This window comes from Acipenser ruthenus, chromosome 10, assembly GCF_902713425.1.
Source record: "Acipenser ruthenus chromosome 10, fAciRut3.2 maternal haplotype, whole genome shotgun sequence".
Taxonomy (NCBI): domain Eukaryota; kingdom Metazoa; phylum Chordata; class Actinopteri; order Acipenseriformes; family Acipenseridae; genus Acipenser; species Acipenser ruthenus.
In genome coordinates, this window is record NC_081198.1 from 6,732,191 (window position 1) to 6,758,893 (window position 26,703).

The following is a 26,703-nucleotide window of genomic DNA, read 5'->3' on the forward strand; positions in this document are numbered from 1 at the left end:
GTCCTGAATGGAAAAGAAAATCCTTGATACCTCAAAGAGCATAGAAATTACATTTAGAAAAAGACACAATGGGATACATTCTAAAAGCTTTTTACACCAAAACATCACAGTTATTAGTTTAAAAAATATATAAAGCAGCAAAAAGTATAAAATGCACAACATTAGCATTATACATATATACATATATATATATATATATATATATATATAGATAGTGTTTTATTCGTAACAAAAGAGGAATATGAATTTCTGATCCTAAAGTTGCAGTATGATGAAATAACAACAAAACCTGCCTGATTGAGTAACCTTGTTTTTTCCCCAGGGCAATAGGAATGTAGCACACTCCTTGAATGATGAGTAGGAACTTTTATTAAAAATCTTAAGTCCAAGAAGGACCTACAAAAACTACAAGTAATAGAGGAATTCAATATCATTTTGCCTTGGGGTTTATTTTTAGAATCACACAGAAAAAGTTATCTCTAGTCTTGTCCTTTACAGTTATTCCAAAATGTAGGCACTGTTAACCACAGCAATGCAATACTGTGTTGGACTTTAGGGAGCAAGATATGTGCATTTACTAGTGTGTCATAAAACAAATAAAAATAGTCCTTATTTTACTATAGGACCATATTTAGCAACCAACACATGTAATTAGATAAAACATTATCTACTTTGACCCTAGATGAAAGCTGGCATTTAAGGAATAAAAAAATGCTTAACATTATATGAACACACTAGTAATTGCACAAGTACATATCACGCTTCCTAAAGTCCAACACAGTATTGCATTTTGTTTATTCCATTTTAGCATTGAAAAGTATTCACATTTATTTTTCTAAGTGCTACATGTTTTAGATCTCCAGTCCAAATACATTTGGGCAGAACCTATTCAAACAAGTGATTTGTTTGGATACAGTTCATAAATACCATGACAGAAATGCCTTGTATAGTCTTTGTTTTTTATGCTTTTAGTGAATGTGTTTTATTATGAAGGCATGGTTCAGATTATATATCTGCTCTGGCTACCAACAGGAGTGTAATGTAACTGCTGTGAATGTTCCCTAATGGTGGATATGAATGGGTTTGTTTAATAACAGAGCAGACACGAAAGCCTGAAATATCATTTATCATTTGACTGGAGTCTCATTAATCTGCAGTATTTACATGGCATTTCATTTTTGTTGACTCGTTAATTATGTGTTTGGTTCTGAAAGCTCAAAGCATATGGAATTGCAGGGAACTCCTATATGTAAGTAATTGAAAACTTATTTTCTCCTTTGCATTACACAGCATGTGTTTTGACAGTGGTTTGCAGCCCCATTAATCACACTGCTTGAGGTGCCAAATTGATGTGTCTTCATGAATATCTATAAATATATAAAGTACATATTGCACCCTCCGTGCCAAAAATGCAAGATGAAAATGCCATTTTACATTTGTGTGTGATATTGTTGCATCACTGAATTCTTTGGTGGCTTTTTCCCAAAACTGAACAAGTGTGTGTGTGTGTGTGTGTGTGTGTGTGTGTGTGTGCTTGCTTGTACTGCCATGCCCAAGTTGTGTTGAATTTAAGGTGAAACCATTAGAAACACTGCTGCAATTGCATGTTACAATTTCTGTGTGTGTATATGTTAATTTACAGTAAGTAACAAGGAAAATTATATATTTATACAATAGGCCAATTTAGCATTGCACAACAGCAGATGTATTGATCAAATGAACATACAACTAACTGGCAGCAATCTTGCAAAACTTATACTACAATTGAAGAACTGTTCCAGCATTAATTCAACAACCCATTCTCGATTCCTGTGTTGTTGCATGTAATGAATCGCTGGGGGATGTCCTTTTTCTAGAATTGGCTACGCTTCATGTGCTTTGAAAATTTCCAGGGTCGTCATGGTGACTTATGAAGTGACAGTACATGCTATGGCCATATGCACCACTTACCAGTATGCAATTTCTCTTTGCTGGCTGAACTTATTGTTAGCTCCCATGTTGTACATTCGTAAGATCCACGAATTTGCTTGTATGCCATGCTCAAGTTGCCTAACTGAGGTAATGATGTTTTTGGGCACCATTTCACCTTGAATTCTAATATAGCTGCTGTCCACATGATTTAAAAAAAAAAAAAAAAGCAAAATAATCCACTGGAGCATTGAAAAAAAAAAAAAAGGTAAACATTTATCATACATCTTTAGCAGCTGGATAAAAGCATTTTGCTATCGCCTGGTGCCTGACACCTCTTATTAGTATGGCATAACCCCTCCCTATACAAACTGTATGTATCCTAACTACACCATTCAGCAACCCAGGGGAGAGATTTTTATTCAGTTTGAATCCTCGTGACCATGAAAAAGATAACTTCTTAAATTGCATTGCCACCTCTGCGAGCCGCAAATAGGTAAATGATCAGAATGCTAAACTGGGCTGCTGTGAGGCTCACCTCGGTGCCTTTCCTCAGTCCCTTATGAGCAACAAACCTAAAGAAAAATGTTAAACCTTATTTTCAGAAAAGGGCTCCATGGTTCATATTCATATGTTATGTGCCGCTTTCCCTTTAAGGTGTTATTGATGTTTCAGTTATTTATTTATTTATAGTATTTACTCAAAATTTGGACAATTATTAGCATAGATAATTGAGCTATTTTTTTGTGTGGTGGAAACTATTTGCAGCTTATGCAGGCACATAATTGAGACCCCAATTGTACCAGAAAAGAGGATGATAGACCCTCCTTGCCATTTTTTTTAAAAATAATTTTAGCTCCGGGGAAATATACAATTTAGCAAAGGCAGTTACACAATAAGCAACACAAGTAACCTCATAGCTGTAATACATCAAATAGCTATATTGGTGCAGACAGCCTAAAAGGGTAATAAATAGAGCACCATTAATCACCTGCAAACTAATTAAATCTATTTTGCTTCTTGGGTGAAGAAACAACAATGTTACATGGTCTAAAAGATTCCATTTGGAAAATCTGAAATTATACAAAAACAAACTGGTTCCAAAGGCCATATGGATGTGGAATTGAGTTCATCTGTATATTTCAGTCCCATGAATGTCCATAAAAATGGCAATTTTTTCAAATGTCATCTGATTGGAGAATGGTCTTGAGAGATTAGTAACAGATGGGGCATTGCGTGAGAGTTCCAATTCACATAATCCAGTGGCTTTTCTGTTAGAGGGATACAAAGCAATAACACAGCCATGTGTCCTTCATGAAGCTGGCACAATTACTGTCCGAATTACCGTATGGTTGTCAGATTTCGGGCTCCAGTTTGGCTGGTAAAAGTGAATATTGAAAGTCCGTGCCCAGTTGGCAAAAACACGCTTCTCTGTGATGAAACGGTGATGGCTGCCCTTGCGCCCCCGTTCGTGTGAGAGGTACATTGTGCACTCGTCAGGTCCTGAAGGCTCGTAGTAATGATAAGGTACTGAAAGACGACGAGGCTGCCTGGAGTGGAATACAAATACTTTAAACATTACAAAAAACAGCTTGTTAATTTGTAAAAAAAAAAAAAAAAACAGTAAACAAAGTTAACATAAACAGGTGCTGGGACTTTGGTGCAAACTTGGTATATCCAGTCTAAAGTCTCTGTACAGTGAAGAAACAGACCTGAATAAGACCTGTGTCCCATCATAAATTCGTTTTATGTATGTCTGTAGACCACATTGGAATTCTGTTTATTCATGTATAGGTTTTTTTTGTTTTGTTTTGTTTTTGGTTTAATTCTGTATGTATTGTGTTAGTGATTTTGAGATTCTAGATACCTGCCCATCAAGAAAGACTAATATGATTCTGGCAGGTTTATTAAAAAAAAAAACCACAATCATATCTCTGTGGCAAGTTGCACCCCACACTGTCAATATAAATATAAGCTCCTACCTGCAGAAGTCGGATGAAACCATACCATAGACATTTATTCTGTCGCACACCTCCAGGGCTATTGTCATGGTGAACCAGCCTGTGCTGAGCCAAGTGTTTGAAATCCTCCTGAAAGAAAAGGGGTCAGCTTATTAATGAAGGGTTTCATGAACACATGCTGGTAAACCAAAATGTAAAACCAGTTGCTCAAACACATTTATGACCAAACACCAGGGAAATCCTCCATAACAATTACAATTTAGTTACAGCAGTGTATACAAATGTAAAATATTTTTAGTTTTACAAAATCAAATTGTATAATGTAACACAAAAACAAATGGATAAATAGGCTAAACACAATGATACCGAGTGGCGTAAATAGAAAGTACTGCAATATCAGAGTAACAGATACTGGGGCTGTTCTATAACGAGACTTTTACAGTACCAATAACCCTTTTGGAGACTATTTTAGGTGCTGACTGTATCTAAAAGTGATATATAAAGTGCATGCTTGCCCTTTTAGGTTTCTTCATTGCAGACAGGACACTGAGCTACTTGATCATGGCCCATATCTCAGATTTAGATTTCTTACATTAAAATAAATAGCTCAGGCAAAATGAGGCAGTGGAATGGAACTTGACTTCTATCCTAATGTGGTGTCCACGTGTGCGGTTTGTCCATTTCCAGGTAACAACTACTGCACACTTACATACGTAATATCATTTTACGATATATCCTGAAGAAAAACTGAAATCATGTGGCTTAAAAAGGTATTAACCAAACACTTATTACTTTTTAATTTAATACAAGGTAATAAAGGGACTGTCATGCATCATTTAAGTGGAATCGTACAAAAAAACAAATGACTTCACAGGATGAACTGACACTACATTGATTACACTTCTCTGATTGGCGGTAAATTGCAGTTAAGGACGTCTCTGCTTCACTGCAATCACATTTATAAGCTCCAAGGTAATATTCCTTCTGAAGTTATTCCGTTGCTGTTGCCATTACCTAATTACTGGGATATTTGCTTCTAAGTCACATTTTCTTAGTCCCTACTAAATTATCCTTAATTATTCATTCACTGCAATCTTTTAACAGCTGCAGTTTTTACAATCATTAAGTCTGTTTTATTTGCTGTCTGTTTACAACCCCCATTCAACAGATGGTTGATTTTTTTTAACTCTTTAGGTGAGGGGAATTCTTGTTTGAAAATGTGTAACAAGCTTAAAAAAAAATAAGGAAGAAAAAATGTTGTCTTCCCCCTCATTCACAACTAGCTTTGCCGAGGTCTAACAATACATTCTGACTGTGTTTATAATAGTCTAAAAATATCCAGTAGAAATAACACTCTTTCAAAGACAACTCTGCAACACCAACTCGGTAACCGCAGCGTGATGCAGAGAGGATTGTCTTATAGTGTAACTGTGAATTGAACAACAAGAAAAAAGAGCTTGTTCGGTTATAGGTTTATAGGAGTTGCATAAAACACAGCAGAGCTAATCAAAGTATGAGGTCAGGCTTTAATTGCCGGGATGTACAAGAATACATTGACAGTTTTGGGATTGCAGGGCTGGAGCTGCTCTGGTTCAAATCCTTAAGAGCACAAGCTTGTTCTTCTAGGAGCCCACTGCAGCACCACAGAGTGACCTCTAAACTTCAGAAATGGGGCCAAGTCATTAAACAAAAAGTAGCACTACTTGAGTTTTTCTCTTTGTTAGCTGACTATGAAAAATGTTGGCACTACTATCCAGCAGCAACATGAAACCAGCTTCAATTAGACCTAGAAGGAATTCCACAGGACCAATTTATTCTCTTACTTTGAAATCACCAAATGCATCAGACCCCTTGACTCATAAATCATTCCAGAATTAAGACAATGGCAACTACTGATGACCAACTGCTATTACATATATACTACTCATTTTTAATGATTGCAGATTGTATCATTTTTATTTCTGCAGGGGCTCTTATTAAGTACAGTAGTAGACTCAGAGTGCTGTTCAACATAGCAGAATTCACAGAATCTCTCTGAAGGAACTGTTCTATAGAACATTAACTGTCAGGTCTCTGTGTAGTACACACATTCTGCCACTGCTCTTTTGTATTTCTCTGAGGCCTGTGTCGGCTGTTTTAATGAATTACGTAAGGTTTGGTATTCATGAAACCTTTCTCAAAGAGTTTTAAAATTAGTATTATTTTCTTTAATCCAAATGATTGTTCTACTTATAAATATGCAATAATCACGTAGCAGAAATATTTCACACACGAAATGAAGAGTGATGCTGCTTGATTATGTCATTTATTTAATGTTCTGGATATTACATGTGATAGTTCCTTCTATCTGTCAGGCTTTAGAAAGGACGGATGTTGTGTGCTCAGCGACGGCTGGTACAGTAGCCAGCTGGGGCTGAAGGAGGCAGCAGGTAAAGAAACCGAAATGTACTGAAAACCACAGTACAGTAAGTTGAGAAAAATTCAATTGTGATACGTTTCATGGTTAGCTGTAGTTATAAATGTATGGCCATAATTACTGTACATGTTTACACATATACATGCTTGGTTCAGGGTATGCACTCTGACTGTTATGGTTGGGCTGGACTGTGTTATTTCTTCTTGCTGAAATGATCTTGATAATATACCATATTTGACCCTTAACTAAGGAGTCTCATTTCCATAGGGAACAAAGAGAGTACCAGAACACAAACAGAATATAACATGCTTTATATACATAAAGCATGTTGTCATAAAAAGACAACATTACTCCCCATCATTTAATCATTCAGGTTTGAACTGCTTTGCATTCAGAACCATATGATTTTTTTTGGCCTGAGAGATTCTTTTGATCAGGGCAACCTGAACAGATCCAGGGTGCCACTTAAAGACCCATCAGCTTGAAGAGCCTGGACAGTTACATCAGCGACTGCTCATCGGTTTCTCTCATTGGCTTTCTGCTGCATGAGAGGGCTGAAATAGGTTATCTCCATTGTGAGCCATGTGTGCTCATTCAGCCTGCATTGAGAAGCCTTAATTAGCCATGCCCACTCTGACAAAAATCAGCCCACTAGTTACAGAGTTGTATTTTGGACTGTGCTATTATAAGCCTCACTGATTGTCTGCTCTAAGCCACTCAGATTCCCACGTTCACTGGTTGTTTTCCGATAGATACGATGCTTGGATTCTCTATTGCCAGATTAGTTTTCATCTAACCATGAAATCCATTCCACTACGAAATACAAAATGTCATCATACACAAAAATAAATTACAACCGTTCCCTTAGTATTGTCTTTATAGACTGTAGGGCTGGATTTCTACTTTACCTAAATTTGTGTGTAACATTCCCCTTCATACAAGCTGAATATCCAAATTCAAGGGGCGCACAATATAAAAATAAATGTAATTTTAAAAGGAAAATAACGGGTGTAATTACACATATAACATAATTTTTTAACCTAAGCAAACTATCATTACAGCACACTGTTAAAAAGGGTCTCCACATTCTACACTCTAACTGCCAGGGGCATGTTTGTGATTTACACATATTTTATAGGAATACTGTATAATTGTCCAGGCAAAGCAAACATTACAGAACATTCAGAAGCAAAGCAGAACTGGCCTCATTTCCAATGGTCACATTGTCCTCTCATTCGTCGATAATCATCTGTAACAACCAATCCCCAGTTGCCGCCAGCATATCATTTAATTGGCTTGGAGTTTTGAACACAACACAGCTGTGGGCTCAGAAAGGATTTAAAAGCAGTTCTCTTTCAACCTGTACCAGACACACAATTATACTAAGATTCTCTGCGCTGTACAGTAGGTATTAGATAATAAACACACTTCATACTGTAATTTACTATGGGAATGGTACGGGATGCTTGTTCTACAGAATAGATTCAAGGTTTGCAGAGTATTTGTCTCATTGTTTATTTTTTTGTATTAACCACTGAGAAACATAATGTTTTCTTGATTCATCGTACCTAAATAAAAATGGAGCCTATTTAGACTGTAGCAGGTCCACTGAAGACACAAGCTGATCAGATTTTCCCATTGACACATGTTACAGTAATTCGGCCTGGGTTGCACTTGACTTAAAGTTTGTGGCATAATTCTTTCAGATGATTTATAGAACATAAATGTGCTTTGGAGGCCAAGTCTGTGTCTAGGTTGGTGTCTTAAACTTGAACTTGAACTCTTACTAACCAGCATGTACCATCACTGGCTAATAAGAGGGTATTATACGGATCAGTTAAACCCATTTCCCCCTGTCTCTGATGACTATAGTGATTAAGAATGAAAAAAACAATCGATCTGTTAACACCTGAAATTTGTAATACCTGTAGTGTGAACCTCCTGGCCTCTGCATCCCTAAATCCATAGGGTACAAAACCTGGCGTGAAGAAGGCTTTTACGATTGATTGTATTGTAGTAAAGATAAACTGGCAGGTAAAAGGATAAGTTCCTAGTAAAGATAACTAAGAAATTAATTAATAATTCTGCCTGGCATAAAGTTTGATATGTTTAAAAAAATAGACAAAACAATAAGACAAATGTAACTTGATAATTAGACAAAAACTACAAAAATAAATGGTATACCTGTCCTTGCCAGTTTCTTTTTTGAAGAGTTCGTCCAACTGCTGCATCTTCTGTCGTGATATGATGGACACCTTCAGCTTGGGCAGCACCTGCTTTATCACTTGCAGGTTGTTGTAGACCAGCCCCTTCCCGTCCCGCCTCATGTAGTTACTGGGTCCCCAGAAAATGAACACCGAGTCCTGACTCATGTTTAAAAGCTCGTTGCGGTTCCGTACAATCCGCTGCATGCTGGAATGTGCAATGACACGCAGGCTGGTCTTCTGACCCACGTCTTTCCTGTAGTTGCTTGTCGGCGCGTCATTCATTCGGATGACACATTCAGTCTGGTCTATCTCAGCACCACGGTTGCTCCCAATAAGATGTCCAGAGCTTGTTACCAGTGCACAGCTGTTACAATGCATTTTCAGAGGCTGGAAAAAAGAAAAGAAAATGCACTTCATTAACAGTGCTATTTATTTTGTTGCTAATTGCTAAAAGTCATCTTTATATCCAAGTTCCCTACAGAATCTCAATCTTGATAATGTGCAGTACAGTGTTTTTTATACTCCAATGATTGCAGGCACAGTACATTACTATGGAATAGAAATGTAATCCAGCCCCCAACATGACTACCCAGTGGCTCTCCCTGGACCTTCAATTACCCACAAGATTAGTTACACATTTATTTAGCACTCTCTGCTAAAGTGCTTTCTGGTATTGTGTTGATTTAGAGATGGGGGTTGTATTTTGGTTGTGTTAGAATCTGTGTAATATTTTTTTTTCACACAGTTTCACATCCAGTTTCACATTTCAGGACCTTTTGCCCAGGAACAGGTTTGGTATTCTATAATAAAGGCAGCTATCTTTATAGAGGACAACATAATTACTTATCGGCAAATCAGTGAACCCTGAGAACTAATGTTTCATACACCAAGACTTATGAGGGTAAGATTCAATCAAAAACAAAAGAGCATTTTTAGATGACCCACCTCATTTTCCTGGCACTATTTTATCCTAGAAAGTCTAGAAAGTTGAATTGAATGTCACCATAGTACAGATGAAGACGGTAAGTCCTGTATCTGTACCTTAATTGGGAAAATGCCTGCTTGCTTGTGTAGTTTACTGGGGCTTTCGTCCTTATTGTATAACTTAAGAGCCAGTCATTTTATAAACTGGTTGGTCCCATGCGGGGTTGCAACAGTTTTAGGTTGTCACTAATTTCAGTTTGCAGCAGCCAATGACTGGAATGATTTTCACTAAAAGTTAAAATTAGAACATTGCTTTTAGCTGTAGGGTCGACTCAAGGTTTTGATTGATTGATTGATTGGTTGCTCTTTGCGACATTCAGCATAATGGAAGAAAGACTGTTACTGTACTATAGCTCAAACCACCTCTGGATAACAATTCACATTTTAATACAGAACTTGGAAGTATTTAGGGTTTGCTTACAACAATAGTCTATATACATACTATACACTGCAGTTGTTTTTATCTAACCATCTAGCGTAACTTGTAAGAAACAACTTGGTCCACAATGAATCATCAGTTTTAAAAAAATAACTTTAAGATAAGGGAAAGTAAAAAGGGGGATCCTGTCAAGTACAGAGCATTTACTAGCATGAGAAGACTTGCGTGTAGCCCTACAGATCTAAGCATCGTCACACTACCCAGTCAAACTGAGATTCCTCAGTTAAATGGAAGAATTCCTGGGACTGCGTGAGGCTTAAGAGGCTTTTTTTTGTCGTTCAAATTTCAAATAGACTCAAGGAGTGAAGAAAAACATTCAGCTGCAGTCAATTTAAGCTGCTCTTCATGCAAGCGAACTGAAATGCTGTAACTAAAAAAGGTGCACAGTCGAGCTGTTTCCAATGAATAATTCTCCCAACCGAGTTATAAATCCGTATTCCTGTTCGGTGTAATGATTTCAGTGTGTCTGTTTTGAGACCTTTATACAGTTGCTGTTCCTACTGCAGTATTTACATGTCTATTTCCTATTAGCACTTCTGGACTGCTGTGATAAACTACCCCTGCCAAAGTCAGCAAGGGGAACTAGCTTCCCTGACAACATGGTTGATGGAGCTGCATGGGGAGCTAATGGGGTTAAAGGCAATGGAGACAGAGGTACCCGAACCTCATGTGAGGTATCATTTCAATAACTCAAGATAAATGCATTAACCCTGTTCCTTAGCATGCTTGTTAATGGATCGCTGAGCTACACCTGTTTTTGTCGCCCTGCCTTCCCGCTGCTTAACAAAGATTGCATGGCCCTATTTGTTGAGGTCTGAGGTCACAGCGACGGCGAGATGGAAAAAAAAAACTTTCTTCATTGCTCTCTTTCAGAGCTGTAAGAAAACCTCCAAGTCATAAATATTGCAAACAGCGATTCAGAAGCCTCCTCTCATTGACTTTTTAATGCGTTTCAACCCTTAACCCTCCCAGTAGAGCGAGGAGTTTTATGCACTGTGCCATACGCCTTAGGTCCTTAAGGAATGAAGCTCATGAGTCAATTCAGGGGTCGTTACAGCTCTGAATTTGGAATATTAAAAAATGGACCCTGGATGTACAGGTGTGCTGTTCAAACCAGCACATGTCTGTTACTATTTTGATTTGATTTGAGCCCTGCTTCTAAATTTAGATATTAGTACAAAAGCATTGGTCAACAGTGAAAATAAAATCTACAAAGCAGAACAATATCTATCTACATTGCTTAGTATAAAGGTGTACTGTCGTTCATTAGTGTATTTCATTATATAGTATACAGTATGTAGCATACGTATTTAATTTGCTTTAACCTTGGCCACAGGTGCATTTCAATACTGTGACACAATAGAGCCAAAAGAACAAATTAAAACACTGGCAAACCTTTAATAATTTGTCAAAGTCTTTATTAACTCACAAGTTAAAGCTTTGTGAATCAGAATAAAACCTGGAAAAAAAGAAAAGAATACCTTCTGCTGCTTAACAGCGAAAGAGAAGCCAGACTGTGAAAAGATCACCAGCTTGCAGCTGGAGCAACACGAATGGCATTTCAATATTTTTGAAAGTCAGAAATTTCTCCCTTGATGCTGCTTCCATGAGATGAGTCAGTGAATGTGTCACTCACATTTTACATCTCAAAGTGACCCAGAATCCCTACATTAAAGGTGGCTATGGATTTTGTTTTGCAAAACCGCTCAACACGAGAAGAATTACAGGTTCCGACATGAGGAGCCAATGGTTCGAAGCTGCCATCTGTGGGATTATAACTGAACCCCTCTAAGTCAACGATCAGTGAAATCCCTTCATTTTAAAATCAGTGCTGAGTAAAGGAATTGTTTAGCATACCAGAGAGGAGGTTTCTTTAGCTTTCCAAAGGGATTTTTGACCCAGCGTAAAACACTGAAATTCAGAAATGAATTTCAACAGCTTGTTCATGTGTGTAACACCCATACCTTTTCAAGAGGAATTGAATAATTGTAGGGATATAAAACAATCATTTTGCTGCCCTTTCTGGCAACTAGGTTTTTTTTCCTGTTAGTTTCAAACCATTACATGTTTTATACACAAACATGATTTTATCTTTCCACTAATGTTTTCCGTAATGTATTAATGCATTAGAACCTTATTCACCTGCACCACCATCAAGGGTACTAGAGTGAAGAACAGCCACTCTATGAGAGCCACAGGAATAGTGCTCTCTACGATTGCAAGGCATTCTATTAACTCAGTGACTTGTGCTGTGTCCTCAGCTATATCCTCCTGGCATTCACTAGATTGTACTCCACTAACTTTTGTTGCTTTGAGTACCCTGGTTCATCAGCATTTACTGTGGGGCCCTAACCTTTTAGCCCTTATGACACCGAGGCCTCTCCAGTACTCTGCAAAGTTCTTCCAGTTGCTTTATAGAATTATACTCTTCCTACTAATATAACTCTATTCATTGACATTCTAAGAGGTCAAACAAAAAAAAACAATGGCTGTACACAAGAGATTTTCATTATCCATGTTGGTACATTGCAGTACTATTTGGGATTGGTAATTATATCAGTTTATAGTGTTTCGGAGCTCTCCATTTTCTTAGAGATATGCTTGCAGGTTTTATAAATGTATAGAAGACCTTTATAGATAGTCCATCACCTGCCATTATAAACATGCAGCACTATTTAGAAAATCCCCCAAATTAAATCCCCTCTTAAAGTGGTCAGGGGTTAATCTGCATGTCAATTGGGAAGTTTAGCCACTTTCTGTTGATTAAGGGTTTACATAGGAATGTGTATTTAACACAAGTTTACTGCAAGCACGTTCAAGTCATAAACCTCTACTCACGCATATTGTATACTGAAATGCAAAAGTTCACTCTGTGGATGTGAGTGTTACACAGGACAGCCGTGGTTAGCTTGTGAAGCTGCAGTCCTGCAGAGCTGCTAGCAATGAAAAGAACACTCCAGTAACCCCATACCCCAAACACGGAGGGAATGGAAAGCTCATGTCTAGACCATTTATTTTGTAAAAAGCTGCAGGCTTAATCTTGGAATAGCAGAAATAATAATAAAGAAAATATCTATAGCGCTGGCAGAACTTACTGAAGCTCCTGCAAGCCGTATTAAATGACCGCAAACTATTATAAGCTACATTACATAACAATGTCCAAGCCTGACCGGCCTATTTCTTTACAAAGGTTTTCAGGCACCACTGTGTACGAAGAAAAGACTTTCAAAGTGCATTTCTATGTCTTCTCTATTAAAGCTGCACATTGTGCAAATAAACCTATTTCTGCTCTTTCTTTATACAGACAGATGTTTTGGTCAAACCTATCAGTCTTGTTAAAAGGGAGTATTATCTGAGGAAGAAACAGACCTTAGCAACGAGCGAAAAAAAAAAAGAATGGGCATTTTGAAGCTACAGGAGCATCTCTTGACTACAGACAATAGTCAGATTGATTCTGGCAGCCAGCCAGTTCCTTGGTAGCCTGTCCATTTAGCTGACAGCTCCCACTGTAAGTCCTGGGATTTATAATCATAACTTGGGATTTTAGAGCAAAGCCCAATTTGTCTGCCTTTGCATTGACTGTATGATGAGTGTAGACACATGAGCAGTAATTTGCAATGTAACTCCGGAAAACCCATTTTGGATGCAAAGATTTACAACATGCAGACAAGCTGCAATTGATCTTCTTTTTAAAGCCTTGGTCACTTGCTAGCATATTTAATTTACCAATTCCCATACATGCATTAAAATGGTCTCAACATCAATATAGGGTGATTAGACAGTAAGTTTACCATATCAATGATATGGTGTGTTGATGTGATAAACTTGCTTTCTAATCACCCTATATATACCACTCCACGGTTATGCACATATCTAAAACCACCACAGGCAGTCATTATGACGGTTACATTTTAAACAACATCAATATTAAAATGAAAGACAAACTATCGGATACAACTCAAAAGTTTTATTCAAGCACATCATATCAAACATCTGCACAGCCAAAACACTGTATTTAAATAAACAATTAGACATAAAGGGTTTGTTTTCTAACTTACCACTATAAAGCACTACTTAAAAAATTGAAAAACTATAATAAAATAAACATTAGTTAGTTAGTTAATGCGCACTAACTGTGTGTGTGTGTATTACAACTGCACTAACACAACCGCAGTTGATGCTCAGAGGATTTCTGCGCAACTAATTATGTCATTTTTTATCAGACATTTCCGTGTGATAAACATGGCTAAAAAAATAATTTGTTTTGTTTGTTTGTTCTTTTAAAAAGTTTGATACTAATAAAATAAATTTTTGGAAATAACACTGGTCATGTCCATCTTTTAAATGATGTGGTGAGAGTGCAGCCATTAATACATTTTTCATGTAATATTATTGCCTTGCTTTGGCCAGCACCTCATTGATGATAAAACATCAAAGCACAAATGCTTTTTTCTTTTTTGTATATATATGATATTTTGTAGACAAAAAATTGTAATCTAGGAAGGTCGACAAAACTTCTACAAGAAATTATCCCAGGCAAGTTTCATGTTTATCTCTACTAAACAAAGAAAAACACTTAGAAGATAAGCAATCAATAAATCATTCAATCACTGTCCCATCCATAGCCTAAGTAAAATAAAAACATGGCGGCATTAACCTAGTCATTGCGGCACTGCAAGCTACATAATCGTGGAGTGCCTTGGACAGAGATCATCTCTGTATTGAAGTGGAAGTTTCCCGTGATTTTGAATGAGTGTAATTCAATGTAACTGTGGCACTCCACCCCATTAATCTCTTGATCCATCTGTGCCACGAGATGAAAGAGCCACGTGATCACTTGTAGAAAGTGGCCTCTTTGGTATGTACTGTATGGGAGTCTTATTTCTATTTTCGAATTAATCCAGAAAACAAGGCACCACTGCTCCTTTCCATATTTTCTGACTGAAAAGTGACTGCCACCCTATATCTTGCAAAATGTGCTCTGTGAGGATGATTGGTATCAAAAGCAATCGGAGGAGAAAGAAAGACTTCAGGGATTGTGGAGAAGGGAGGAAGGGATGGGAACACAACAGGGGGATGAGGAGCAGCAGATATATAGGCTGATGCTATGAGCTGTATGTTGGAGGCTTATTCCTTTAAGGTTATCTTTCTTGGTATATATATATATATATAGTCCTATGATTAATAAAGAGGATAAACAGCAGTCTACTGTGGATTAAGTAAAATAATCAGCTGAGTGATGTTCTGTGTCATAGCCCATTAGCCAAAGGCAGGGTTCTGGCAGGAGGAATTTGTTTTCAATAATCTAGCTCAAATTATCATACACTCTCTTAAAAAAAAAAAAAAAAAACAGGCATAGTTGTACTGAACTGTGTTTGCAGAGACAAATGTCAGCCTGGATATTGCATAAGCATTACAGTTTATTTTTGGCTTTGGCTTAGAGACTGTCTGGCGACAGATATGAAGCCACCTTTTCCAGACTATATACACACTATTATAGTAGTTCATTAAATAATTCACAAGTTAATGATATGCCCTAAGGTTGAAACTATTAAAAATACCCTTTTTAGTTTAGCTGTGACACTTAATCTGCAGATGTATCCACGATACAACCACCAGTGTAAAACAATATATAATAATAATAATAATAATAATAATAATAACAATAATAATAATAATAATAAAAAAAAGCTCAGATGTTTACAGCTAACAACCGATCTCTAGGACCCGGAGCCGGTCCATTACCAGCTGGGGGTAGTAAAGTTCTTCCAAAATACCATATAAACCATGATCAAATATGACTTTTACACAAGCATTTTCAATCCGAGAGATTGTCTCTGCAATATCCTGCCCTTGTTTGAGTTCTACTTCAACACATGATGTGAACACACATGATTGTCTCAGATTGCTTCACATTCCAAACCACATGCAATCTAGCCGTGGGCGAGCAGCACAATGATGCCTAGCAAGATTCCAGCTGTTTTGCATTACCTGGGCACTGCATAGCGCTACTTCATTATGCAGTGATTTCCTTTTCTGCCCAAACGCACAGGAAAATTCAACAATGCATTCTAAATTCACTTGCACCTCAGTCCGAAAACTCATCTCAGTCGTTGTGACGGGATAATCATCCCATCCTGTGTGAGCGATGGGCTAAACTCTATCCATTTCTAACTGCACAGGGCTACATTGTATTACCCCTAATTTGGCATAGTTGGCAGTCCACAGAGACAAGCACAGGCACATTATTAAATAGGCGCAGATAATGAAGGTGAAGGTCTGATGCAACTGGTCTGTTGAGAAAGTGGTAAAACACATCCTCCAGATGAGTCATTTAGAGGAAGGCTATACTCAATCTCAATAATGATCCACTGAATGGGTGTCGGTTCTTATGATCAATGGTATATTATTATTATTTGTTGCTTTACTTCTGACGATTAACTAGTAACAGTTCGTTGAGACACTTACAAATACGGTCAATACTTACTGTACGGGCACCACAGTGTACATGCAACATACCAGGTATGATTAATCTGCTAGGAAGTAATCGTAACATGCAGTTTGCTAGATTACACCAGAAATGCAAATAATGGCTTAATCATTCTTTATGACAGCTTTGAAAGATAAACTCATCAATCAGACTTAAATGGATGAGTGTGGCTGGATAGCCTGGAAACATGACTCACTGGGGAAACGCAATGCATTATGTGAAACAAACAAACAAACAAACAAACAAACAAACAAACAAAAATTCCTGGAGGCTTGCATATCTGCAGTATGTTTTGCTCACCTATCCCATTGCCAACTGTTTCAGCCAACATTGTGGAATACACATCTTCTAACTTCGAATCTATTTGGAAATGTCCATCCCATCCCAGTGCTTCGGGTTTGTTCTTCAGCTCCCACATCACTCCGGTTCTGAGGGAGCAACACTGGCTCCCAGTCCGTGAGAGAATAGATTTTAAGATCCTTCGCACTGTTTATAAAGCGTTAAATGGACTTGGTCCAGCCTACCTTCACGCTGTTCTTCCTGTTCGACTCAATGCCAGGAATTTACGTTCGAATGGTTCCCTACACATTTCTCACCCCTCCCCCCCCCCCCCCCCCGCCCAAATTAAATTTGGAGGCTGCACCTTTCAGAACAGAGCAGCTTATTTATGGAATTTGTTGCCAGTGGAAATTAGAACCTCTTCTAGCCTATTAGAAAGCAATTAAAAACTTTGCTTTACCAAAGAATATTTCTGTAACTTCAGAGAGCTGAAATGGTTTCAATAATCTAATACATGATTTGAAAGTGTATAATCTTGTTCAATATATTTACGTTGTACTGTGCTGTGTGTTTGTATATTATTTATGATATGCTATGTTTTTATCATAGGTACTATATGTTAAATTATTTTAATGTTTTTTGCCTTGTACAGTGCTCCAATGCCAATTGGAGAGTGCCTCTATATAAACATTTTAAATAAATAAATAAATAATGTAATTACCAGAAGCACAGTACAGTACACAAATGATCAGCCTTAGGAGAGAGCGATCTTGTTTATTTAAATCAAAACACAAGTGCTTAATGGTAATGAATATTGTGTGGGCCGCTGCAGACCTGAAGCTGTGCTCGCTTGGCAGCTGACTTGTTCGTTTTATGAAACTTCAAATGAGCCCTTGATGAAAAATAGTGTTCCAGTAGTTTTTACATGCTGTAATTTTATTTCTACCTTGTCAAACATACCAATGTTTTATATTTTCTGGATAAGAAACCTCCAGTCAGAAAATACACATAGATAGATATAGATAGATAGATAGATAGATAGATAGATAGATAGATAGATAGATAGATAGATAGATAGATAATCCACATAACGAGTACTTTGGCCTTTAATAAAGTGAAGTCAGCAAAGCTATTTCTCTGAAGGGCTCCAATGTACTCATTCTATTAATAATGTACATGAGACCATGACATTACAGAAGCTAGCTAGCTGTTGAATTAGTATGGCAGTGAAACTGCTTCTAGGAATTGAAGGACATACAAAGCCAGCTCTGAAACTAGATGTATTTATTTTTATAAAGCCGTTCTCTAAGAAAACAAAATCATGCCAGATAACAACATGCACTTCATCCATTCTCCTTTTATAACAGGAGCGGAGTGCTTTTGAAATACTCTCAGAATCACAACGAGTAAGAGGAGTTGAATAAATCAGCATTTTTAAAAATGTGTTATTTATTTCTGGCATTTATTTTATAAGAATATCAGCAAGTTCAAATGTTGTCCTCTCATGAAATAATACACTTTAGCAAGAGCCACTTCTTAAAATTGTCAGTGTGTCTGGAAACCTGTACAAATCTATCGTCTTTATTTCTTATTTGCACAAGCTATAGCAACTATTATCTGTTTTCTTCTGTTAAACATTTTTTAATTCATTGGCTGTGTTTTATACTTCAATTTGGAAAATTTTCGTTTTTGAGCAAATCTACAGCATTGCCAGGTGAAGTGATTACCAGGGTTAAAAGGCCAACTTGGATTGATGGCGCTGATTTTGCTACTTCTTAAAAAGGTAAACTTATTTTTTTCATTGAAGTTCACATGACAGCAGAAGGGGCCACTGTAGTTATTTGGTTTACCGAATGCACACTGTATTTTGATCACATTTGTACCGACACAGAAAGCAAGGGGAGTGTGATACAGTGTGTACGCAGATTTGAGCAGATCTGGGCAGGGATAGCGAAGGGGAGGGGAAAGCAATGTCAGACAAGGCAGGCAGATAGCAGGAAGGCAAGTGAGAACGATGAGGGGAAAAGATTACAACTGCAGCACAGTTCACCCCATCTGCTTGGTATGACTTTTTAATTTATTAAAGTGTTTTTAAGAGTTACTGCCCTCAATACTCTACCATGCATATATGGTCCTGTAGGATCATCCAGTAATTAAATCAATAATAGGATATACAGCACTAGAACTAAGAAGTGTAATAAACTGTTGTCTAATTTTATAACTTTTATACAAATGTATATCATGCTTGAGTCTAATCAGTTTTATTTTAATTCACTCCTCCCATGGCAGATATGTTACTACTGCCAGGAAACAGTAAATGAGGTACAGTGATTTACCAATGTGCATGAAAAAAAGTTCATGAAAGGTCTGTAATTTAATATGGTTTTGGCTATATACTGGCTCACTTAGTCAATATGGTTATATGGAAGCAAACATACAAAGTGCCTCATTTTGTGGTTAAAATAACTAAATCATAACTCACTCATAAGATAAGCATTGTAACCTAATGTACCCACAGATTATTTTGGTAACACTAAACAGTGGAGGATAAACAGGCAAAAATAAATTGCTAAAGCATTATGAAATGAAAATATTCATGATTCCTCCCCAATACACAGTTTCCCTAGTGCATCCAATTGAATTGCATCTATTTCAGATCTTACTAATAACGTTAACAGAATTCCTTCCTTCCAAAAAGGTGATTGATCTCAACCCTCTCCCCTTCCTCCCCTCCCTTCCCTCCCCTCCCTCCCCCTCCCCCTCCCCCTCCCTCCCCTCCCTCCCTTCCCTCCCCTCTCCTGCACCAACCTTCCACCATGTCTGCTGTTTCATTTAGATCTTCCAGTGCCCCAAGAAAAACAATTTTTTTCACAATCAGCGATAAAGGCTTGTTTGTCAAATAATGAATTCCACCAATATTGAAATCGTACCCCATGAAGCACTTCTACACATGACTCAATGACAGTAAGAACTGGCACAGTGCATTGTTAACAGGGCCACATTTGGTAGGGCAGAGAGCTTCTCAAGAACTGGCAGGGTGCACACTTGAAACTATTCCGCTGCCTCTGGGGTTCTGCTAGTTCAACTGGCTCTCCTGTGGATATCTTCTGGGGTTCTCCTAATTGGAGATAACATTCGTATCTGGTTCAGACTGGATTTCCACTGGCATTATATAAAACAGATACACATATCACAGCTGGGTCTGCTAAATACTGGCATTTTCTTTGCTTTAGCCTTGAAGCAAAATAGATGAACAAATACCTGTAACTCTCCATGTACTGTATTAGGAATTCAACAAGCACTACATAAGCTCCAGCATTTTAAATAGACTGTATAAGAGGCAGATCTCTCTCCAGGTATTGGGGGAAACAGACAAGCTTTCCCATATAAAGCAATTATATTAAATTGGGGACCTGCACAAACTGAACTTGCACTGGAAAAGCTCACAGGCTCGCTGTGGAAAACAACAGGTCAAGGTCAATTAAGGAACGAGAGCAAGGTGAAGTGACCAGCTGTATTACTCTCTGCAACGTCTTGCTTCAATGCTTTTCACTTGTAGTCATTAAAAATAAAAGTAGACAGATTTCAGAGTGCTATCCAAATGGATTCTATCTTCGATCTGCTTCCTGACCCAGCTCTTCTTACAAAACAATTTGAGAAAAGCCACTGCGCCCATTTTAGGAGAGGAAGCTCAGTACTTCCAAATCTCTCACACAAGGGAAATCGCAGTCAGCTGTGCAATCAGCCTTAAGAGTTTCCTCTACCATGTCTGCTACATTGTGATTATTTTACACACAACACTGCTGTCTGGCACAGGAGGTGTCAAAGCAAGAGCCATCTAAAATACCAGCATTGTGCTAGCTTACTTCAGACTCTTATACAACAACTTGTTTATGTGGCAAAACTGACCCTTCTTGTTTACAGCCTGTAAAATGAAACTATGGCTGTTTAAATGAATGCATTTCTGTAAAATATGCACAGGGGGATCGGATCCATTCCTTTTCCCTTTATTTTGTAAATATATATAATTCATGACAGTTTCAGGCCCAATGGGCAATAGTGGAGATTGACACGAATTGATAGAAGGCTTCGTTGGCAGGCAGTGTTTTTGTATTCAGTTCTGCACAATTTCTGCTTGTTCACGAGCAGCAGTCTCAATAGTTATAACTCCAGACTGCAGAATACTTCCACCAGCAACCTACCTGAAGGAATTTCAGGTGGTAATCTCTGAGGAATGATCAAGTGTCCCTTCTGAACAATTTCTAAACCAATTTGCTGGTACAATGCCACTCTGGCTGCCCCCAGTTGCAACTCACATTTTTTTGTACAACCTGTATACTTATTATTTAAAAAAGAAGTAATCCTGTCTCCATGGCAGTGGGCTATTTCCTGAATAAATATTTGATATTTAAAAATGACATAGCACACCATTCACCTGAACGTACTCTACTTTCACTTCAATGTTCTGCCCTCAGCCTGTTTCCACTCTATATATGCAATCTGTAGTCAACATTTGCAAGTTTCCTTTAAGCTACTCTGCTATTTAATCATTTCTGTAAAGCCAGTCAGACTGAAAGCAGAAACATTTTATTAATCCAATAACCACTCTTTACCTCACTGAATTTTCTCAAGCGTTTAGTGCTTGTCTGCCGTCCTTCAAAGTTTTATCAGCGTATCAATCTTGGACAGTTGTAACCGATAATCTGGCTATCACTGGGACCTGACCAGTAGAAATCACAAAGGACCATGAAAAAAATAAATACAAATAAAACACATTGTGAGATACAGACTTTAAAAACTGATCAAATGTAAAAAGCTTGATCAATTCACACACACGCGTACACACACACGCGCGCACACACTCTACACTTCTACCTCTGTTGTGTTGTGTATCGAATGCTGAAGGCATTAGAGAAAATGAATCATGGATAACTAGGAACCTCAGAAAAACATTGACGCAGGTTTTAAAGCTCTTATGCATATTAAGTGTAATTATCAGTTCTGTTAAATGTGACGCTCTTGTAGAGATGAGGAGGAGTCCAGGATGCATTTTCATGGATACTGATGGCAAGGACCTTCCAGGCATCCTAATGTGCACAAATGAGTGGTTCAGAATAGCAATGAACAGACCTTTGAAACTCAACCCCTCTCATCACTGCTAATTGTCATTTAAAACTGCATCATTATTACCATTGTTCTAGACACCTATAAAAAGCTTTGTGTTAGAGGGCTATATAAATGGAGCAAATTGCCCAGTGATTTTAAAAACAAATATGAAGGATCTTTATACAGTAAACAAAAGACCTATGGTGACAAGTTGAATGGAATGATTGTATTGAGTGTATGTTTGTAATCTGTCTGTAATTTGTTGCTAGATGACTCTGTAAATTAGAGGTTTACATCTCTACAGTTAAAATTAAAACACAATTTCCATCCTATTATATGCGTTCTATATATTTCTCTATTTTTTGTTTCTACTTAGGTAATTTTTTGGCTCCGGCAAGGCTAATTGTGGAGAAGTGATGAGCAGGGGAAGCATATCAGTGTTGCACGGACATCATTGCATAATGCTTGAACTATGGGCTTCATTACACAGTGCAACGCCTATATGCTTCCCTGCCTCTCTTCCCCACAACCAGCCTTTGAAGTAGCATTTTTTTGCAACATTAATTCAGAATACACAAAATAAAATATTACAAAGGCAAAATAAAGATGATATAAAGATGACATTGTTTATTTAATGAGTTATGTTTTCTTCCTTCCTTCCTTGTTTGTTTTTTGTTTTTATTTTAATAAAACAAAATCATGTAATAGACTATATCTATAAGACTCAATTTCTACTGACTACCAATATAGTAAGTAGAATCACTTCATTAGGTAGGGAATGAAAATCTAAGCTGTTTAACTCCCTGCACACTTTTCCGGTCGATATACCTCACTACCTATATTCCGAGACTCTTTTATTGAGTGTACCTATTAATGTGTTTCAGATATTCCCTGAAGCCATCCCCTATCGATCACTGGCCCTTTGATTCCTTATAGACCGATCAGTCATTGTCTTCTGGAATGTTTGCCAGTCCTTAAAGACCTGTGACAAAGTGTTGCTTGATTTTCCCTGTTGAAGTTACTGTCTGGGACACTAGGCATCTGGTGTCCACCTGGTTCAAATGAGCTTGTATCTATTTTACATCCAACTAGACCAACCCCATGCAATGCACAGTCGACAGCTGGACACATCACATGGAGGAGCTATTTTGCACTCATTGCCTCATGATGTGCCAATGTAAGTGTAGCAATCCAAAAATGATTGACAGAACAATTCAAAACGTATTCTTATATTTCGCCACCTTCTCTGGATTACATAACAGCAATTAAACTGCGCTTGAGCCTCTGCTGCTGTTTGTCCCAGTTTACTGCAAATTCACAGCAGTTCAATTTGTTTGTGTCTTTTTATACAACCGATCTAGGTAATCTTTACAGTGCCACTCTGCCTGTCACAAAACAATATATTCTGCTGCTCAGTACAACTGATTCCTCTCCTTTCATTATTCACCCATCAGCTCCTCCAATTGTATTAGAATACCCCCAGTGTGTTTCTCTACAGCAGTATGGTTGCAATACCGCTCACAGTTCTGGCTAAACACACTGTAACTGCTGCATACTGCCATTCATTTGTTTAAACTTGGTATAGTACATTAGATTTAAAGGATGACATTTTTTGTTGTTGTTGATGCTTGTATATAGTCATAAAATAAATATTTGAAAATGAAAGGGTTGGTTGAATTTTTCTTTTCCTCTGTATTTTGATGAGCTTCCATCTTCCATTCTGCATTTGCAAGCAAATGCAAGTTTCTTATTGCTTATATGCTTTTAAGTTAAATAGCGAATGGTTTGAAGCCTGGTCACATATGTTTGTCCCCAAAACACACCAGCTCAGCCTGGCGTTTGCAACCTAAAGAAAATGTGTGGCTGCTTTTCAACTCAACTGCCTTACTCTTCAATAAGTGCTAAGGTACAAAGCCTGTTCAGTGTCTCATATCAAAGCACATTGCCCTTCTTGCTGTAGTTGTGTTCTGGTAGTTTTTCAACCAAGAAGGTTATGAACCTACGATCTTCAAGCCCAGCATCAGTACACTACCCACTGCCTTATCAAACCTCTCCTGCCTTACAATAAGGTAAGAGTAGTCAAGCTTCCTTTAAGAAAGTGTACTATGAAAACAATTCACTTAAAGGGTTACATTTCTTGTAAGATAATGCCTGGAGGCCAGTAAGTTGTGCTGCACAATCCACACATACATTACCTATGTTACATTGAAGTGTAATGTCTCAAATGCTACTTATTAAACTGTTATATTCAGCGCATGTCAGTTAATGCATGCTCTAAAGTTTATAACAGAATTTGATTACCATTTAATTACAAAAGGACAATGCCTTATTCATATTTATGAACCGATAATGACATTTTGCGGGGAATCAACGAATAATTAATATTTCGTAGTACTTTAAACTCAACAAAAGGTCCAGGTGCAATATTTAGAAGTAGGACACTATTTGTTCATTTCCCAACAGTGACAGCTTGTCAAAGCAGGATAAACAGGACATTGGTATAATCATGTACTGCCACACATTGCATGGGTTTTAATGGGTTTACCTTGTGATCTATGATGCTGATGTATCCCTGTAAAGCTGGTGCTACGATGATCTTTTGTGGCTTGGTGGTAATATTCCCGGGTTCTGGTTCCTTTCTCTGTGGATGATGCGGGGCTCTGTGGGAGCTGCTGTTGTACACAATCAACAAGCTGGTACACATGGTAATCACTAGAAACACTGCTACCCCATGCCGCTGGACAAAGAAAAAACAAACAAAAAAACAACGTCAACCACAACAGTAATAACAGGAAGAAGAAATCCCTACTACGCTCATGTAGTGATATTGCATTTGAATTATCCAAAAGTTTAATTACACTAATTAGACTACTTAGAAAAGGCATACTTTAATTACATTTTCTCAATAAATGGAATTAATAAAATCTATTGTATTTAATACTAGAGTGTAAGAAAACAAAAACTACACGTAAGTATACATTTGTTAATGTAACAATATTCTGTTAATGAACTGCAATTAACATTTTTTATTTGAAAGGCTAAATGTACAGCACTGCAGCTATGGGAGTGTTTGATGCTGTTGTGTGTGTGACATATATCTAATTGATATGAAATTACCCATTTATTGAAGTTCAGTTTCATAATATAGAGCCAACAGATATGCAAAAGGGTAACCATATGAAAATGACAGAGAATATCAGGTTTATCCCAAAATGTACATATTTGTTGGAGTAGGAAATTAAGTCTTGATAAACATATTCAACATACACATAGCATATGAGCATACAACAAAACAAACAGAGAAAAGTGGATACATCAAAATGCTCATTTTGCATTTCACTTGAATGTATATTAATATGCAAGTGATCTGCAGGTAATTGGAAATCAATTAAATTTAAGCCACTCAAAACAAAGTGTTACCATAATAACTGCATACAACTAACAGAAGAAAAAAAAAAAACTTTCATAAACAAAATTTATCAACCCATTTTTATTAAAAAAAAACAAAAAAAAAACATGAATGTCCAAAATCGGCATTTCTTTCTATTAATCTAACATGTCAGGTACATATGCAATACTACTGTAAACCGTACCAGACAACCATCATGGCATTGTACTGTATCTACATTAAAACATTTTGTAATGCGATTAATAATACATGTATAATATACAAAAACACGTTTACTGTACAGACAATACACGGAGGTATCCAAAAATAGCTTGGGCAGTGTACTAGGAACTCTACTCTGAATATAGTGCCATGCGTTACAATAGGAACAGTACAACAACTGTGCCATTATTGAGGCTTCGTAACACATAATCAGCTATTAACACAATTAAGCATATTCTCTGCATGCAGAAGCACACCATGAGTTAAGACTGGTAAATTACAGGTGGGGGACTGGTTGCTTTCCTGAACAGAGACTTGCTTCATATGCACTGAACCTCACCATTGCCAATGCCACAAATTACTTAATTGTTGTACTATTAAACAACGTAATAGTATAATACATGCATAAGAGCTTTAAAAGTACAAACATTTTTTTAAGAGTAACAGTTTATGAATACTTATTATTATTATTATTATCATCATCATTATTATTATTATTATTATTATTATTATTAATAATAATAATAATAATAATAATAATAATAATAATAATAATAATAATAATAATAATAATTTGTATTATTTAATTCATAGCAGTTTGTGGCTATGCAGCTGTGGTTTTCCAAATACATTTTATTAAAATGTTTCTTCTACTTACCTACTTTTCTAGATACAGGTACAGTATATAGTAAATATCGGCATTTAGATATTGCGTTGTCTCATTGGAAGCTTCTTTTTATTATCAGATGAGCATTTTCTTTAATGAACAATACATCTACTTTAAAACAGAACACATACAGCGACTGAATACAAACAAATAAAAAACACAATGCACGCTTGTGTCCTATTGCTATAGAATGTATTCCCAAACAGTTGGGAAATCTATAAATCAATGAAACATTTTAACATAAAATAGTTGATAAAACTGTGTTACCATTGGTGCCTTCATCTTTCTTAAATCCTCTCGTGTGCACATCTGGGTCCACCTTTCATAGTACTAAATCTGAAAATCCCTCTCGCAAGCACATGGCTGGGACAGAGTTGATGCGCTAGTCAAGTGTATCACGTCTATTGCAGAGATTAGAGAGACGGCGAGGAATTAAGACTAAACCCACTCGCTTCTTCTGATGCACTAAAACAAACCGAGCGGCAGACACAGCTCCTGCCAGCCAGTGATTCCGCATGGTCTTACTGCTAGTATAGTTCTCGTTATTCTGGGTACCAGTTTTCCCTAGCCAGAGCTCTAGGTAATGTTTCTAATCAGGGATACATCAGCGACAGAACAACTAAACGAGATTTGTGA

The 26,703-nt window shown here is 37.2% G+C and overlaps 1 protein-coding gene across 1 annotated transcript; it reads right to left on the reverse strand.

The window, feature by feature from the left end:
- Positions 1 to 36: 36 nt before the first annotated feature.
- On the reverse strand, positions 37 to 26,660 carry LOC117405097 (alpha-N-acetylgalactosaminide alpha-2,6-sialyltransferase 5-like). Its single transcript, XM_034007893.3, has 5 exons — positions 26,335 to 26,660; positions 24,336 to 24,527; positions 8,470 to 8,879; positions 3,891 to 3,998; positions 37 to 3,458 (listed from the first exon to the last, which is right to left on the reverse strand). Exons 1-5 carry the CDS (start codon positions 26,374 to 26,376, stop codon positions 3,221 to 3,223), a joined length of 990 nt encoding a protein of 329 aa, XP_033863784.2. The 5' UTR covers positions 26,377 to 26,660; the 3' UTR covers positions 37 to 3,220.
- Positions 26,661 to 26,703: the final 43 nt, after the last annotated feature.